Source organism: Microtus pennsylvanicus, chromosome 15, assembly GCF_037038515.1.
Source record: "Microtus pennsylvanicus isolate mMicPen1 chromosome 15, mMicPen1.hap1, whole genome shotgun sequence".
In the NCBI taxonomy this organism is placed as follows: domain Eukaryota; kingdom Metazoa; phylum Chordata; class Mammalia; order Rodentia; family Cricetidae; genus Microtus; species Microtus pennsylvanicus.
In genome coordinates this window covers 13828869-13844654 of record NC_134593.1, presented here as the reverse complement: position 1 = coordinate 13844654, position 15786 = coordinate 13828869, and the positions used below count along the sequence as shown (strand labels likewise).

The window sequence follows — 15786 nt, the reverse complement described above, 5'->3', positions numbered from 1 at the left end:
AGATGGGTCTGAAGAGGAAGTTATGTGCTTTGTTCCCATATTTTGTTCTGTGCATCTGTTCCATGTGATTGCACTTGAGTTGCGTCCTTTACAATATACTAACAATAAGTACATTCCTGAGTTTTGAGAGCTATAACAATTAGGAAAGTGAAGGAGGGGGAAGGGGAAGACAGTGGGACCTCTGAATTTGTAGTCAGTTAGTCAGACATGTGGATAGAGAGGGTACCTCATTTGTGGCTAACACCCACCTAAAGCCCATTAGCTTTGTGGAACTGAGGTGCTGAGGTGAAGGATAAAAAGAAGAGTATTCCCTTCTACTGTCAGTTTTACATCCCACTGTGTTGGGATTGTCTTATTTCTGGTCTATGAAATGTCTCACTGTAAGCCTACACTTTCAATAAAATAAAGTTCCAGTTTGGAAAAAAAATATTGAAACCACCTATCTCATGGGAAGTGGAGGCAAGGAGGAAGCAGAGTTCAAGGCCAGCCTCTCCTCTATTACAGAATGAGTTTGAGGCCAGCCTGGGTTACATAAGTCTCTTTTTCCAAAAACAAAAGAAAACAAAGAATTAAATTGACACTTAGTTGGAATCAGGAAACACTTCATATAGGGACATGGAAACTAATACATGGCACAAAGATTAATATTTAATTTAATAATTCTCTACTGAATATAGTATGCTAAATGCAAAACCTAGAAGTACTAAGATCAATTAAACTAAAAGTTCACTATGGTACAGTAGAAGAGGTATTCTGATACATGAACCAATAAATAAAACAATATGGTATGAAGAAGAATTTACAAAAGGCACAGATAATGATTGAGGTAGCCATTATATCCATCTTTTGAAGTCAGCATCCCAGGTATAGAGATATGAGACTATAGGCTGGTAAAAGAATAAAGAACTAATGATGACCTATATCATAACTTCAGTTGGAACATGAGGTATAATATATCAGTCTGGCTAAGACAGAGAAAATTAAAAGGGACAGATCATTAAGGGAACTACATGTTATTATTCCTATGAGTCTAAAACTTAGGTGATGAGACTCGCCATGTTTGTTTGCTTGTTTTTAGACAGAGCTTTGCTATGCTGCCCAGGATGGCTTCAAACTTGCAATCTTCCTGTCTTAGACTCCTGAGAACCAGAACTGCAGGTAGACACCACCAATTTCAGTTCACTAGTGACTTTAAGATGGCAGTTATGTGTTCATATTTTGCTGTGGTTTATATTCCCCAAAGGGTCCTGTGTTGAAGGTTTAGTTTACAGCTGGTGGAATTATTGAGAAGCATCATCAGGGCACTTAACTTTATCACTGGGTTACTATCCATAGTGAGTTACTATCCACTGACGGGTTACTACTCAATGCACAGCTAGGATATGTTTGGAAAAGGAGGGTCACTAGGGGAATCCCTTTCAAGAGTATATCTTCACTCTGGGCACCCTGTCCTCTCTGTTTCCTAGTAACCATGCCCATGCCCTTCACCATGATTACTGCTCCACTACAGGCTCAGGATCACAGAGTAAGTGACCAAGGACCAAAACCTAAAACTTGTGAACCAAAATAAACTTTTCCTCATTTAAGTTTTTATCAGAAATTTTGTCATAGCAACAAAAAAGTAGTTAATATCACCATGGTGATGCAAAGAGCATAGATTTGAATATCATATAAAAACTCTAAAAATATCTTATTATCCAAAGCAAGGGGGCTGAGGAGATAGTTCAGTCAGTAAGGTGCACTTTGTCACAAGCATGAGGACTAAGTTTGATTCCGAGAACCCATATGTTAAAAAGTTGGGCATTGCTATGGGATAATGCTCTTGAACACTGTAAAGATTTGTTACTTTTACTAGTTTAATAAAACAATGATTGGCCAGTAGCCAGGCAGGAAGTATAGGTGGGGCAATCAGACTAAGAGAATTCTGGGAAGAGGAAAGGCAGGCAGGCAGTCATCAGGCAGAAGCAGAGGAAGCAAGATGAGAATGTCTTATTGAGAAAAGGTACCAAGCCACATGGCTAAACATAGATAAGAATTATGGGTTAATTTGTAAGAGCTAGTTAATAATAAGCCTGAGCTAAGAGGCCAAATAATTTATAATTAATATAAGCCTCTGTGTGCTTCTTTGGGGTTGAAGGGCTACAGGACCAGGTAGGACAGAAAGCTGTGCATGAAATTCCAGCACTGGGGAGGCAGAGACAAGGCTATCTGGACTCAATGGCTAGCCAACCTGCCTAGAGTCTACTTGGAAAGTTCCAGGTCTCCTCAGATTCCTATTCTTACCATATTCCTAGTATTACCACTTTACGACATTCTAGAGATGAACATTCAGAGTTGTACTGTGTGGTCCTGGCTGAGCTGGAACTTGCTATGTAGACTAGGCTGGCATTGAACTCACATAAATCTGCCTGTCTCTACCTCCCAAGTACTAAGAATAAAAAGACATGTACTACAATGTCTGACTCTACTGATTTTTTTATATTTTAAGATTTATTTTTATTAGCTGGACAGTGGTGGCACACACCTTCAGCCCTAGCACTCAGGAAGCAGAGGCAGGTGGATCTCTGTGAGTTCATGGTGTACAGAGCTAGTTTCAGGACAGCTAGGGCTACACAGAGAAATCCTGTCTTGAAAAACCAAACCAAACCAAAAGAAAACAACAACAAAAAAGGTTTATTTTATGTGAATGTGTTTTGCTCACATATGTATCTGTGAACCATGTGCATTCAGTGCCTGGGGAAACCAGACAGAAGAGGACATTAGACTCCCTGGGACTAGAGTTACAGTTGGTTGTGAGCCACCATGTGGTACTAGGACTCAAACCCAGGTTCTTTGGGAAAGTAGTCAGTGCTCTTAACCACTGAGTCACCTCTTCAGCCCCCTATTAATTCTTCTTCTTCTTCTTTTTTTTTTTTTGGTTTTTCGAGACAGGGTTTCTTTGTGGTTTTGGAGCCTGTCCTGGAACTAGCTCTTGTAGACCAGGCTGGTCTCGAACTCACAGAGATCCGCCTGCCTCTGCCTCCCGAGTGCTGGGATTAAAGGCGTGCGCCACCACCGCCTGGCACAGGGGCAGTTTTTAACACAAGAGTTAGAAACAAGACCACAGAAGGCTGTGAAAAGTTCAGAAGTTGAAACAGACGGGACAGACAAATAGATAGTCCACTCTGGTGCTAAGACTTGACTCCAGTGCTCTGTGGGGATGGCAGCAATCTTCTTGCTAAAGCCAGTCAGCCTCAGCTTTTACTCACATGACTCAGCTCTCAGCAGTGCCTTACTCGGTGACTGTATTTACCTTTGAAAACATTTTCCTTCCTTGACTTGACTTCTGCGGCACCACATAGTTTTGTTTTTACTTCTGACTGCAGTTTTCCTAATTTCTCTTCCTGCACCTAACTGCTAGATAGTGAAGGGACTCCTTTTACATGATCTGATCTGTCCCCAAGAGTATTTGCTCTGTGTGTATGTGTTAGGGGTCAGGGAAGTAGGATGGACACAGTGTCTTGAACAGGGATGGATACATGGCTCTGGTATTCGAACATTCATCTTACCCTAACCCACACCCATCACTTCTCTTCAAACATAATTTTCTGGCAAGATAAGAACTTGTATCTTAGTTCTTTCCTATGCTCTGAACTCCAGAATGAGCTTAACCTTCCTGACTTCTCCACCTGGATTTCTGAGAAGCATCTAAAACCTAATGTGTCCATATCTTCCTGGCAGATCCAGAAGAAAATCAGCCAGAAAGAAATAATTGTAGATTTCTGAGGAAACAATCAAAACAAGGTAAAAACCTTTTTATCACTTTGCACAAGCAATATTACTTATTAACTTTTAAAAAAAGAAATTATTTTCTAGGTGTAGTGTTGTACACCTTTAGAAGCAAAGGCAGGTGGATCTCTGTGAGTTACAGGCTAGTCTGGCCTATATACTGAGCTCTAGGACAGCCACGACTAGGTAGAGTGACCCTGTCTCAAAACAAAACAAAACATACATACATACACACACACAAACCCTAAAACACAAAAACAAAACCCAACATCTCTACCTCTCCCACCACCAAAAAAAAAAAAAAAAGACAATCTTTTGGGCTTTGATCAGCTCCCTACCCTAATTCCATTCCTGGAAGTCCTTTCCTATTTATTTATTTATTTAATATTTTTTAGATTTACTTATTTATATACTTTATGTATGAGTGCTCTATCTGCATGTGCACCTGCATAGCAAAAGACAGCACTGGATCCCATTATAGACAGTTGTGAGTAACCCTGTAGGTGCAGCCAGTGCTCTGAACCACTGAGCCATCTCTCCAACCCTCCCATCTATTTATTTATTCATTTATTATTTGTGTATGAGTGTTTTGACTCAATATATATGTGCTATGTATATAACTGTGAGGTCAGAAGAGTGGGTCTGAATCCTTGGAACTGCAGTTATGGATGGTTGTGAGCCACCACGTGGGTGCTGGGAACTAGATCTGCTGCAAGAATAAGTATTCTTAGCCAGGCGGTGGTGGTGCACGCCTTTAATCCCAGCACTCGGGAGGCAGAGGCGGGCGGATCTCTGGGAGTTCAAGGCCAGCCTGGTCTATAAGAGCTAGTTCCAGGACCGGAACCAAAAGCTACGGAGAAACCCTGTCTCGAAAATTCAAAAAAAAAAAAAAAAAAGAATAAGCATTCTTAGTCACTGAGTCATCTCTCCAGCCCTCCCCCTTTAAAGTCAGCTGTCTATTTCTAATGTCTAAGTCAAAAAGCATTACTTTTTCCCTACCTTCTCCTGGCAGCTGCTGGTATTTTTACCTAACCTATACTATGTTTTTTCTAAAAACATTAATAAAAAAACTGTCCTTGAGTTTCTAGAATACAAAACAGAGAAATAACAATCTTTTCTCATGTGTGTGTGTGTGTGTGTGTTGCTTGAGAATCAACCCCGGCCTTTCTGGTTGCTGGGAAAGGCCTCTGTCACTAAGCTATAACCTCCATGCCTTTTTTCCCTTTCTGCTGCCACCACTGATTCAAAAACAGTCTGCTTAGATTTTTCCCTCCTGACTGGTCTTCCTGCCTCTACTCTTTTAAGTGAAGTTATACCATTGAAATGTTTGCACAAGGAAACAACATTATATAATGTATAATTTTAAAAACAGAAGGTGGATGTTGAGTGACTGAGCCATAAATAAGGTTATGAGATAGTATGCCTCTATGTAGTCCTGGCTGTCCTGGAACTTGTTATATAGACCAGGCTGACCTCAAGCTCACAGAGGTTGTCTTCCTAACTCTGCTTCCTAGTGTGGGAATTAAAAGATGCACTACTGCACCTGGCTCTACAAAGCATTTCTTATGAACATAATTCAGGTCAGACATCTAGCTAGATATTGAGTGCAACAAAGATGCAGCTGCCTTTGAAAGGTGAGAAGAACAGAAATGTGAACAAGTAAATCACATTTTTAGAATTAAGTATTTTGTAGAGTTAAAGGCAATGTAGGGTATAAAAGACAAGGCAAAATTGTGCCGCAGAAATCATTGAAGGCTTCACTAGAGAAGGCACAATACTGTACACATTTGAAAGGTACCTAGTTTTGGGTAAAGGTGGGATCTATGGTCTAGGAATAGAAGTAAACTCATAGGTCCTTACAGGCTCTTAAATTTCCTTGAAAAATTTAGAGTAGTCAAGCATTCAAAACAGGCAGTTTTATCAACAACTAGTGCAGAGCAGAAAAAAATGTCCTTGTTGGGTCATTACAGAGAACAGAAATGGACATTTAGAGCAACAGTCCATTTGTTCATCTAAGGACAATGTTTTAGATGTTCATTCCATATAAAAAACTATTCAAAGAGAACAGCAAACAAAACTGACAAATCTCTGTACTCATGGGGCTGTATTTCAGTGCAGGAGTCATACAATAGACAAACACAGAAGATGATGGTACAGACAGGAGCTATGATGAGAAGTAACAAGAAGCAGGGGGAGCTGGATCTGCTTCTAAGATGCCAGGGAAGATCCTTCTGAAGAAAGAAACTTTAAGCAGAAGCTGGAGTGACACAGTTTAGGGGAAGGTATTACCTCAGTTATTCAACTTTACAGATTAGGAAAATACATTTCCAGACTGCTGACTTTACCAAACTGACCCTTCACTGAAGTGATGATTAACTGACCCTTTCTATTTATTTTACCTTGATTACTTCACCATGTATAATTGGTCCCATGATTAGGCAGGTTAAGATTCAGACTATATATAATTTCTTAACTGATCATTAACTAACTATGGGTTTAAATATTAACCAAAGGTCTGCTCTTTCCCTTGTTCATCTGACCTCTTTTTACATTTCTCCTTGAGTCTCAGCTGGATTTTATCTATTCATAACACTAAATGTAGTACCTCAAATATAATGGCTCATCCAAATGACTAAGACAGCATACAGGCAAAAGCTTTAGTTCTTAGTTCTGCTTATTGTATTTCCAGAGTTAACACACTGGGGACTGGGGAAACACTGATGATAGCTTCCATGTTTAGAAGAGATTTATTCAGGCTGGTTGTGGTGGGACTTGCCTGTGATCCTAATACTTGGGAAATGGAGGAAGAACAATCATTGAGTTCAAGGTTATCCTTGGCTATCTATCTAGAAAGTTCAAAGCCAGCCTGAGCTACAATGAGACCTGTCTCAAAAACAAATTGTACTCTCTTAAGAATAAGAACTGATATTGGTAGAAAGCTTGCCTGGTATGTGTGGAACTCTGGACTCAACTCCCAGCAACATATCACACAAAAGAATAAGGAAAGTATTAAAGCCAAGTGTGGTTTTTGGAACATGCCTGTAACCCCAGCATTCAGTAGGTAAAGGCAAGAGGATCATGCATTCAAGGCTAGCCTAGTCTACAAAGTGAGATTCTTTCTTTTAAAAAAAGGGGGGGGGGATATAGTGGAGCTCAGTTGGTAGAGTATGTGGAGCTGGAGCTCAGTTGGTAGAGTACATGAGACCTTGGGTTCTATCCCCAACACATACAAGTCTAGAAGGGTGGAACATTACTGTATTCTCAGCATTCAGGTAAAAGATGGAAGGTCAGAAATATAAGGTCATCCTCAGCTACACAGTGAGTTCTGAGACACAAGAGACCCTGCCTTCAGGCTAGAGAGAGATGACTCAGTAGAAAGGCATTTGATCCCAGAACCCATGTGGTGGGAAAAGAGAGGAGAACTGATTCCTGCAAGTTGTCCCACGTTCTTGTTGTGGTATGAAATAACCCCTCTCCTAAAATACATGCACAAATAATTCTCTCTCTCTCTCTCTCTCTCTCTCTCTCTCTCTCTCTCTCTCTCTCACACACACACACACACACACACACACACACACACACGCACACACACAGAGGCGGCAGCAAGCAAATAAAAAAGTAGTAGAGCACTTGCCAAACATGAAGAGGGCCTGGGGTCTAATAACAACAAAAGGAAGTGATAAAATCTTTTTTAAATTATATATTTATTATGTGTGCACACACATATGCATGCTCACACAAAGAGGTGAGAACAACTTTTGGGAGACAGTTTTATCATTCCATCATGTGTGTTCCAGAGACTGAACTCAGGCTGTTGGCTTGGCAGCAGGTGCCGTTACCCACTGAGCCATCTCTCCATCATATCACAAATGAAATTATCAAATCTATCTTTGAAGGTCTATATATGGAATTTTTAAGAAAATGTATCTATCTTCAGAGGAAGATGGTAGAGTTCCTTAGGGCACCTTTAGTCACAGGAACTGATTATCAAGTAGGAACTACAAAGCAAAATTCAACTAGATTGTGGTTTTGACAGCATACCATAGATTCCGGGTTAGTAAAAAGTTAACTGGTAGAGATCTGTATCAGGGAAAAAAAAGAGAGAGAGTAGCTTCTCTCTACTGCATACAAAGACAGCTTAAAGAGAAACTCCTTGCCTGTTGTGGGCAGTGCATGCCTTTGATTCTATCAGAGGCAAGGCAGGCAGATCTCTGAGTTCGTGGCCAGTCTGGCTGACAGAGTTCCAGGACATCCAAGGCTCCACAGAGAAAAAAAAAACTGTCTCAAAGAAAGAAAAAAAGACTTCCCTCACCCTTTTCTTGGAGACAGGAGTTCTGCGTGCCCAGCTGCACTCACTACATGGCCTAAGGTGGCCCGAGCATACAGCAGTAAGAACTTCTCTTCATTTTGGTTCTCATACCTGAGAGATGTGACTAAAACACTGCAAAGCTGTCTCCACAGGGCTTTTGAAGAACTTCTTCTCTTGAGGTTTTAACTATGAAGAGAGAAAGACACACAGTGAGAATATTCACAACAAAATGAAAAAAAAAATACTGACCCTGGAACAAAACAACTCAATGTTTTACAACTACTATCTTCAAATTTGTTTCTTCGTTTTGTTTTGAGCAGTTCATCATCTGTGTCTATACTTCCTACTGGCCAGGGACTGGATGAGGCAGTTTGTGATGAAGGTGAAGACTTACATTATCAGAAAGAGCCAGATGCTTGCAACGACTTCCACAAACAGCACATTTTTCTAAGAGAAAAAAACGAAAAAATATTTGCTCTCAAAAGCAGGAGGTAGGATTTTCCTAAAGTATGTGGTAACTGTCAAGTAGGCTATCAAGAGAAGAAAACAGGCTCTTAACTAAATTTTGATTATCATTAAGATATTAATTTAACCTGTTCTCTAATTCAACATTTCCAAACAAACATGTTGAAGTATGAGGCTCTGCGCTGTGCTTGTCTCCCTTTTTTTTCTTTGTTTTTGAAACAAGGTCTCATAAATGTAGCCCAGGCTGGCCCAGAACTTGCAGTAAGCCTCCTGTCTCAGTCTCCTGAATATTGAGACTACTGCACTTACTGGTAGATCTACTGTGTCAACAGAAGTACTGGGATACATTTGCATATGTTCTGGGATAAATATAAGAGTACCAATGAGTTTCACTGTAGGTGACTTTGTAAAAAAGATTTATTGTGAATGTTTTGCCTACAGTATGTCTGTGTACTGTGTGCATGTCTGGTGCCTGAGGAAACCAGAAGAGGTGTCAGATCCTCTGGAACTAGAGTTACAAACAGTTGTGAGTCACCATGTGGGTGCAGGATCCTCCAGAAGAGCAGCCAGGGCTCTTAACCACTGAGCCACCTTTTCAGCTGACAACTCTTTTTAAAATCTCTCTACCTGACAGTGGGCACACCCTGGGCACTGTAAGAGGCTGGTTCCTGAGTTATCCCAGCTGTCACCTTGCTAATATTCCTAGGTCTTGCTCTAAAACTCTCCTACTCTTCAATTAATGCATCTGAAAGAAGCAAAGTGTAAAATTTCTAAGCTTTCCTTATAAAATGCAATATTACCAGGTGCTGATGATTAAAATAAACGCTACAGGATTGGAGATGAGGCTCAGTGATAGAGTTCTTGTTTACCGTGCATAAGACCCTGGGCTCATCCATTAAGAAAAAAAAAAAAAAAGATAAATGCCATGTCAGGAAAAAGCATTACATGGCTTTATGCTTCAGAGACAATCACTCCAAAGTGAGCTGCTGTCACCATAGTGAGGTCTCATTGCACTGGCAGATATCTCAGAAGGGTCATGAGGGTCACACGTGGAAAAAGTTCTCCAGAGACTATTTAACCTGACTTGTCTTTCCTTGGGGAATAAAGTTGCTTTCCTAGTCTTCCCTCCATGTCGTTCTCAGCATGAGTTAGTAAGTGAAAAACATTCTACTTAAAAGAAAAACAACCTTGTACAGCTCTCTGGAATCAGCGGGGTAACAGTTTAGGACCCTTACCCTGGTGGACAGAAATTTCTATTGTTTTCTACTGCCTACCCCTTTAGCTTCCTCTTTCACCATTTTCACCTTTCTCTGTATAATCTCAACTCTGTAGAAGCATCTGTGCTGCAGTTTAATGGCATCATATGTCGTTACAATTTATACTGTTGCAATTTTTAAAGATGTGTTTTTATTTTACATATATGAAGAGTTTGCTTGTGTGTATGGATGTGTGCCACATGTGGTGTGTGCCTAATGCCTGTGGAGGCCAGAAGAGGGCGTCAGATCCCATACAAGTAGAGTTACAGATGGTTGTGACACCATGTGGTTGCTGGGAATTGAACTCAGGACCTTTGGAAAAGCAGGCAATGCTCTTAACCTCTGAGCCATCTATCCAAACCCCACTGTTTTAAATTCAAATGATCTTTGCAAAACAGCAAACTCCAGTTCGTTGTTCAAAACCCTATTGCAGCAGAATGTCTTCTATTTGTCCTTGACCAAAGCATCCTGTCCTAAGTAGGGTAAATTGTCTCTTCTGAAATTTTGATAATTTATAGGCTTCTTTTGTTACTGTTATTATTCTCAGACAGGATCTGTATGTAGCCAGACAGGTCTTTAACTCCTCTGTTCAAGTAAGCCACCCTTCTGACTGAGCCTCCCCAGTAGCTATAGTAATATACCATCATGTCAGCTCCCCCAGACCTCCCAAGTGTACTGTGGGAAAGTGATTTTATACTCTGTAACTTTGTCACTTGTATTGGTTTAATAAAATGCAGGCAGGAAGTACAGGCTGGGTGACCATAACAGGAGAATTCCAACATTTGGGAGGCAGAGGCAGGCAGATCTCTGTGAATTCAAGGACAGCCTCGTCTACAGAATAAGTTCCAGGACAGCCAAAGATACACAGAGAAACCCTGTCTGAAAAAACCAAAAATTAAAAAAAAAATAAAATAGAGTCTAAAATAAAGCCATGTAAAGATGGGAAATACACGAAGAATCTGGATACTACATGTTATTGTGTTGTCTTTCAGTTGTTTGATGGTTGAGAAAGGAGCAACAACTACTAAGACATTTGATTATAAATGCTGCTAAATTAATCCAACCTATATATTTTGAAAATGCTTTGACTTCAAAATTTAAGTCAAAAGATATGTTACTTTGGAGAAGAGGCTTTGCTTTTCTTTCCACAGGAAATGGGAGGTTGTGGATTCATTCTGGGTTAAGAGAAATCAGAGAAGACCTCCTGAAAAATCTCCAGTACGAGTGGATGGCCCAGATGATCCAACATTTCAAAGGAACTCTGTTGGAGTTTTCTCTGAGTTCTATATACAGAACAGCCTCAAGATTGCTGGCTGAGATGATCAAGCCTCACAGAAAATTCCAGTCAGGATTTGACCATAATCCTAAATTTTCTTTAGGTACCCATAAAGTTATCAGCGCCCCCAATCAGCAGGAAGTATCCTAGAAAACTATGCCCACATTCCCCAAAAAATGGATTTTTGGGGGTTGAAGAGATGGCTCAGCGGTTAAGAGCACTGACTGCTCTTCCAGAGGACCCGGGTTCAATTCCCAGCACCCACATGGCAGCTCACAACCGTCTGAAGATCCAGTTTCAGGGAATCTGATATCTTCACACCAATGCACATAAAATAAAGTTAAATAAACTATAAGAAATAATTTTTAAAAATGGATTATGGATGTTTATCTTTGTTTAGAGTGTAGGTTACAAGTTGTTATGGATAATAATCAGGCAAAAAGCTAAACAAAGGAGATTAGATTCAGAGTTCTTGTTTTGAAAAGAAAAAAAAGGGGAAGTACTGTGGGACAATGGTCTTATTGGTAAAGATCTGCTATTTGTATTGGTTTTATAAAATGCTGATTGGCCAGTAGTCAGGTAGGAAGTACAGGCAGGGTGACCAGAACAGGAGAATTCTGGGAAGAGGAAAGGCTCAGCCTGCAGTCAAGTCACCCAGACACAGAGAAAGCAAGATGAGAATGCCTCACCGATAAAAGGTACCAAACCATGTGGCTAACACAGACAAGAATTATGGGGTAATGTAAGATGTAAGAGTTAGTCAATAAGAGGCTTGAACTAATAGGCCCACCAGTTTATAGTTAATGTAGACTTGAGTGTGTTTCTTTGGGAGTGAATGGCTGCAAGACTGGGTGGGAAAACCTCTATCAACTAAAACAAAATAGTTAGGATTAGGGATGTAGCTTAGTGATTTTTACAGTCTTCCAGAGGTCCTGAGTTCATTTTCCAACACTCTAAAACAAGGTGTCCTTTCTTTAAGAGAGGGTCTCCAGTTTTAGCTCTGGCCGGTGTACTGTTAAATCAGGCTGGCCTCAAACTCAAAGATCTGCCTGACTTTGCCTCCCCAGTGCTGGGATTGAAAGGCGTGTGCCACCATGCTCCACCTAGTCTTCAAGTTTCCTTTCTAAAACTTGATAGTTATGAAAAGTTGGCAATCATTTATTCTCTGAAATAATTTCCTCATTTGCAAAATAGTGGTACCAGTAATTATTACCAAGGACTGTGGTGAAGATTATATAAAACTAGTACTAGTGGCTGGGTATGGTGGTGTATGCCTGAAATCCCAACACTTGGGGGGCTGAGACAGGAAGACTGTGAGTTCAAGAACAGCCAAGGCTACATAGTAAGAGCTTGACTCAAAAACAGTAAGAAAACCAAAAACTATTTAAAAAATCTGTTAATTGAAAATAAACATTGTAATTTTTTTTTAAATTGTATGGGATCTTGGGATGTAGCTTTCTGATAGAGCATTTGCCTAGCATGTACAAAGTGCTAGGTTCTATACTCAGCACTGCCAAATAAAGAAATACATAGGAAACTGTTCATTAAACTCCAGTTTAGCTCCACTGTTCTCATCCATTACGGCTCTTCCTGACACAACTCGGAACACTGAGGACCAACACACTGGCTATATCCCTTAGCTCCACTCTTACTAATGGAGTCCTTTAATTCCAAAATGGACAGCTGCCTACAGTATTTACATTATCACCAATGCCTACTAAGTAGTTTTTTTGCTACATCACACAGAGAAATGGTTACTCATATCTAAGTTAAAAAATATTTTGGGATAAATTGAAGTCACTCACCCAGAGTCATACACTTTTTACAAAAAATATGGCCACAGCTGGTGGCAAAGAAATGGGTCCCATCCTTTCGGAAACACTGGTTGCAATGAAACCAATCCATTCTGGATCAGAGAAAGAGAAAGAATAAGAAAAATGTGGAGCATAATATAGTTGTTCCAAAATTGACGTAACACTGTTTGTTTAACTTTTTCTATGCGTTTTTTTTTTCAAGACAGGGTTTCTCTGTAGCTTTGGAGCCTGTCCTGGAACTAGTTCTTGTAGACCAGGCTGGCCTCGAACTCACAGAGATCCTCCTGCCTCTGCCTTCCGAGTGCTGGGATTAAAGGTGTGTGCCACCACTGCCTAACCTGCTTATCTTGTGGTAGTTTACTGGATGTGGGAACATACTTATGGGCATTTCATTTGTCTGTAGGGATATACGTACAACATGAGAAAAGAAGTCAGCAAAATACATTCAAGAGCATGTGTTTTTATGTGTGTAAGAATAGTAGAAAAGTCTGGGGCTGGAGAGATGGCTCAGAAGTTAGGAGTACTGGCTGCTCCTCCAGAGGACCCAAGCTCAATTCCCAGCACCCACATGTAAGTTCACAATTGTCTATAACTCCAGTTCCAGGGATTCTGACTCCTCACACAGACACACATGCAGGTACACTAATGCAGATAAAATAAAAATAAGTGAAATCACTAAAAACAAACAAATAAAGAAGAATAGTAGGAAAGTCATAGGAAAACAGAAACCAGGCCTTTCTTTTCTCGGAGTAGTAAGTTGTATTTGTATTTGTTTGCTTTCTAAATTTTCAAGCTGAACTCATATTCTAATTTGTAACTAGAAAAACAATCTTTTAAAATGAAAACATACAGCCGGGCAGCGTTGGTGCATGCCTTTAATCCCAGCACTCGGGAGGCAGAGACAGGCGGATCTCTGTGAGTTCGAGGCCGGCCTGGTCTACAAGAGCTAGTTCCAGGACAGAAACCAAAAAGCTACAGAGAAACCCTGTCTCGAAAAATTCAAGGCTTATCCACACCTTCTACTCTGCAGAAACCCACCACAGGTCTGGAAGGTGTAAAGTCCAGTCATGTTTTGACCGATTCATCTTTTTCTTTTTTTCTCAGATGACATACATTGATTACAACTAAAACTAGTTTGTCTAAAGTTCCATCTTTACTGGCAGTCTTGCGATTAGAACCCAAGTCTCCTGACTCTGTGAAACACTCATGTTCCTACATATAAGAGCCTTTGAAACCGGGCGGTGGTGGCGCACGCCTTTAATCCCAGCACTCGGGAGGCAGAGACAGGCAGATCTCTGTGAGTTCGAGGCCAGCCTGGTCTATAAGAGCTAGTTCCAGGACAGAAACCAAAAAGCTACAGAGAAACCCTGTCTCGAAAAATTAAAAAAAAAAAAGAGCCTTTGGGTTCACATGGTAATCATACCATAATTTGTATGGTATGAGTCTGTTTTTTTCTGACAACAGCAATTTTTGTTTTCTTTTGCAAGACAGGATTCCTCGGTATAGCTCTGGCTGTCCTGGAACTCTGTAGACTAGGCTGGCCTCAAACTCAGAGATTCACCTGCTTGTCTCCTGAGCACTAGTTTTAAAGGCACGCCCGGTAGCAACAGCAATTTTGGTATAATTTAAGTATATAACCAAATAAAATGATTATGTGGGATTTTTAAAAAAGAGTATTTATTTGGTAGGTGGAGCAAACATGTACCACAGGCAAGTATGGGGGCTACAGGATAACTTTTGGGAGGTTCCTTCTTCTACCAAAACGATTCTGGGAATCATGAGCACCACATAAATGGCAACCACCTTTACCCTGGAGCCATCTTTTTAGACCACTTTGTGGGATTTATTTGTTTGTTTTTCAAGACAGGGTTTTTCTGTGTAGCCCTGGCTGTCCTGGAACTCGCTTTACAGATTAGGCTGTAGTTTTTGCTTTTGTTTGTTTTTTTTTTTAATGAAGAAACTGACATTTGAAAAATAAAGCAGTGAGCTATAAAGAACACAGCAAAATATGTTGAATATGATTATGTTATTTAATAATATTTATTAACTTGATCCTTTAAATTGAAAAAACAAAACAAGTTACTATTTCCCTTCCACAATCCTTTCCTCTCAACAATTCTTCATTTTTAGAGTTCCAGTTTACTTAGAGGTTTACTGAGTGAATGAAGGGTACTTTGCACCTTAAAAATTCTGCCACTTGCCCAGAGAGGTAACACACACCTTTAGCTTCAGAAATAGGAGGCGCTGACCTCTGTGAGTTCAAGGCCAGTTACATAGTGAATACAAGTCTTAAAAAAAAAAAAGGCCTGCCACTTAAAATTTATGATCGCCAGGCGGTGGTGGAGCACACCTTTAATCCCAGCACTTGGGAGGCAGAGGCAGGTGGATCTCTGTGAGTTCGAGACCAGCCTGGTCTACAAGAGCTAGTTCCAGGACAGGCTCCAGAGCTACAGAGAAACCCTGTCTCGAACCCCGCCCCCCCCCAAATATTTTATGATCGCAAAATTTTAAAAAGTACTGAAGGCAGGTGAGATGGCACAGGGGGTAATGGTGCTGAGGGTTAAGCCTGGTCACTTGGGTTTCATACCTGAGACCCACAGGCTGCCTTTTGTCCCACACACACGTCACTCTCCGAACCACGTTCCTACCCTGCCACACAATAAATGTAAAATTTAATTTACTAACTACTAGAGGGAAGTGACACAGGTCTTAATCCCAGTACTCAGGAGGCAGAGGCAGGCAGTCTCGGTGAGTTCGAGGCCAGCCTAGTCTACATAGCGAGTTCCTGAGCAGCCGAGGCTATGCAGTGTGGAACTGTCTAAAAAACAAAACAAAAACAAACAAGGGCTATTAAGCCGTTGCCACAGCACCAGGCTGGGCTCCGGCGCCTTCGCAGGG

General features: G+C 40.6%; 1 protein-coding gene across 2 annotated transcripts in view; it reads right to left on the bottom strand.

The window, feature by feature from the left end:
• The window catches only part of Rnf212b (ring finger protein 212B), a 48396-nt gene that overhangs the window by 32382 nt on the left and 228 nt on the right, over positions 1-15786 (bottom strand). For both annotated transcript variants that reach the window (XM_075949419.1, XM_075949420.1), the window contains exons 2-4: positions 12880-12980; positions 8472-8524; positions 8189-8263 (exon numbers count right to left, since the gene is read on the bottom strand). In XM_075949419.1, coding sequence (XP_075805534.1) covers positions 8189-8263; positions 8472-8524; positions 12880-12979 — 228 coding nt within the window. In that variant the 5' untranslated portion in view covers position 12980. The remainder of the gene's footprint in view (positions 1-8188; positions 8264-8471; positions 8525-12879; positions 12981-15786) is intronic.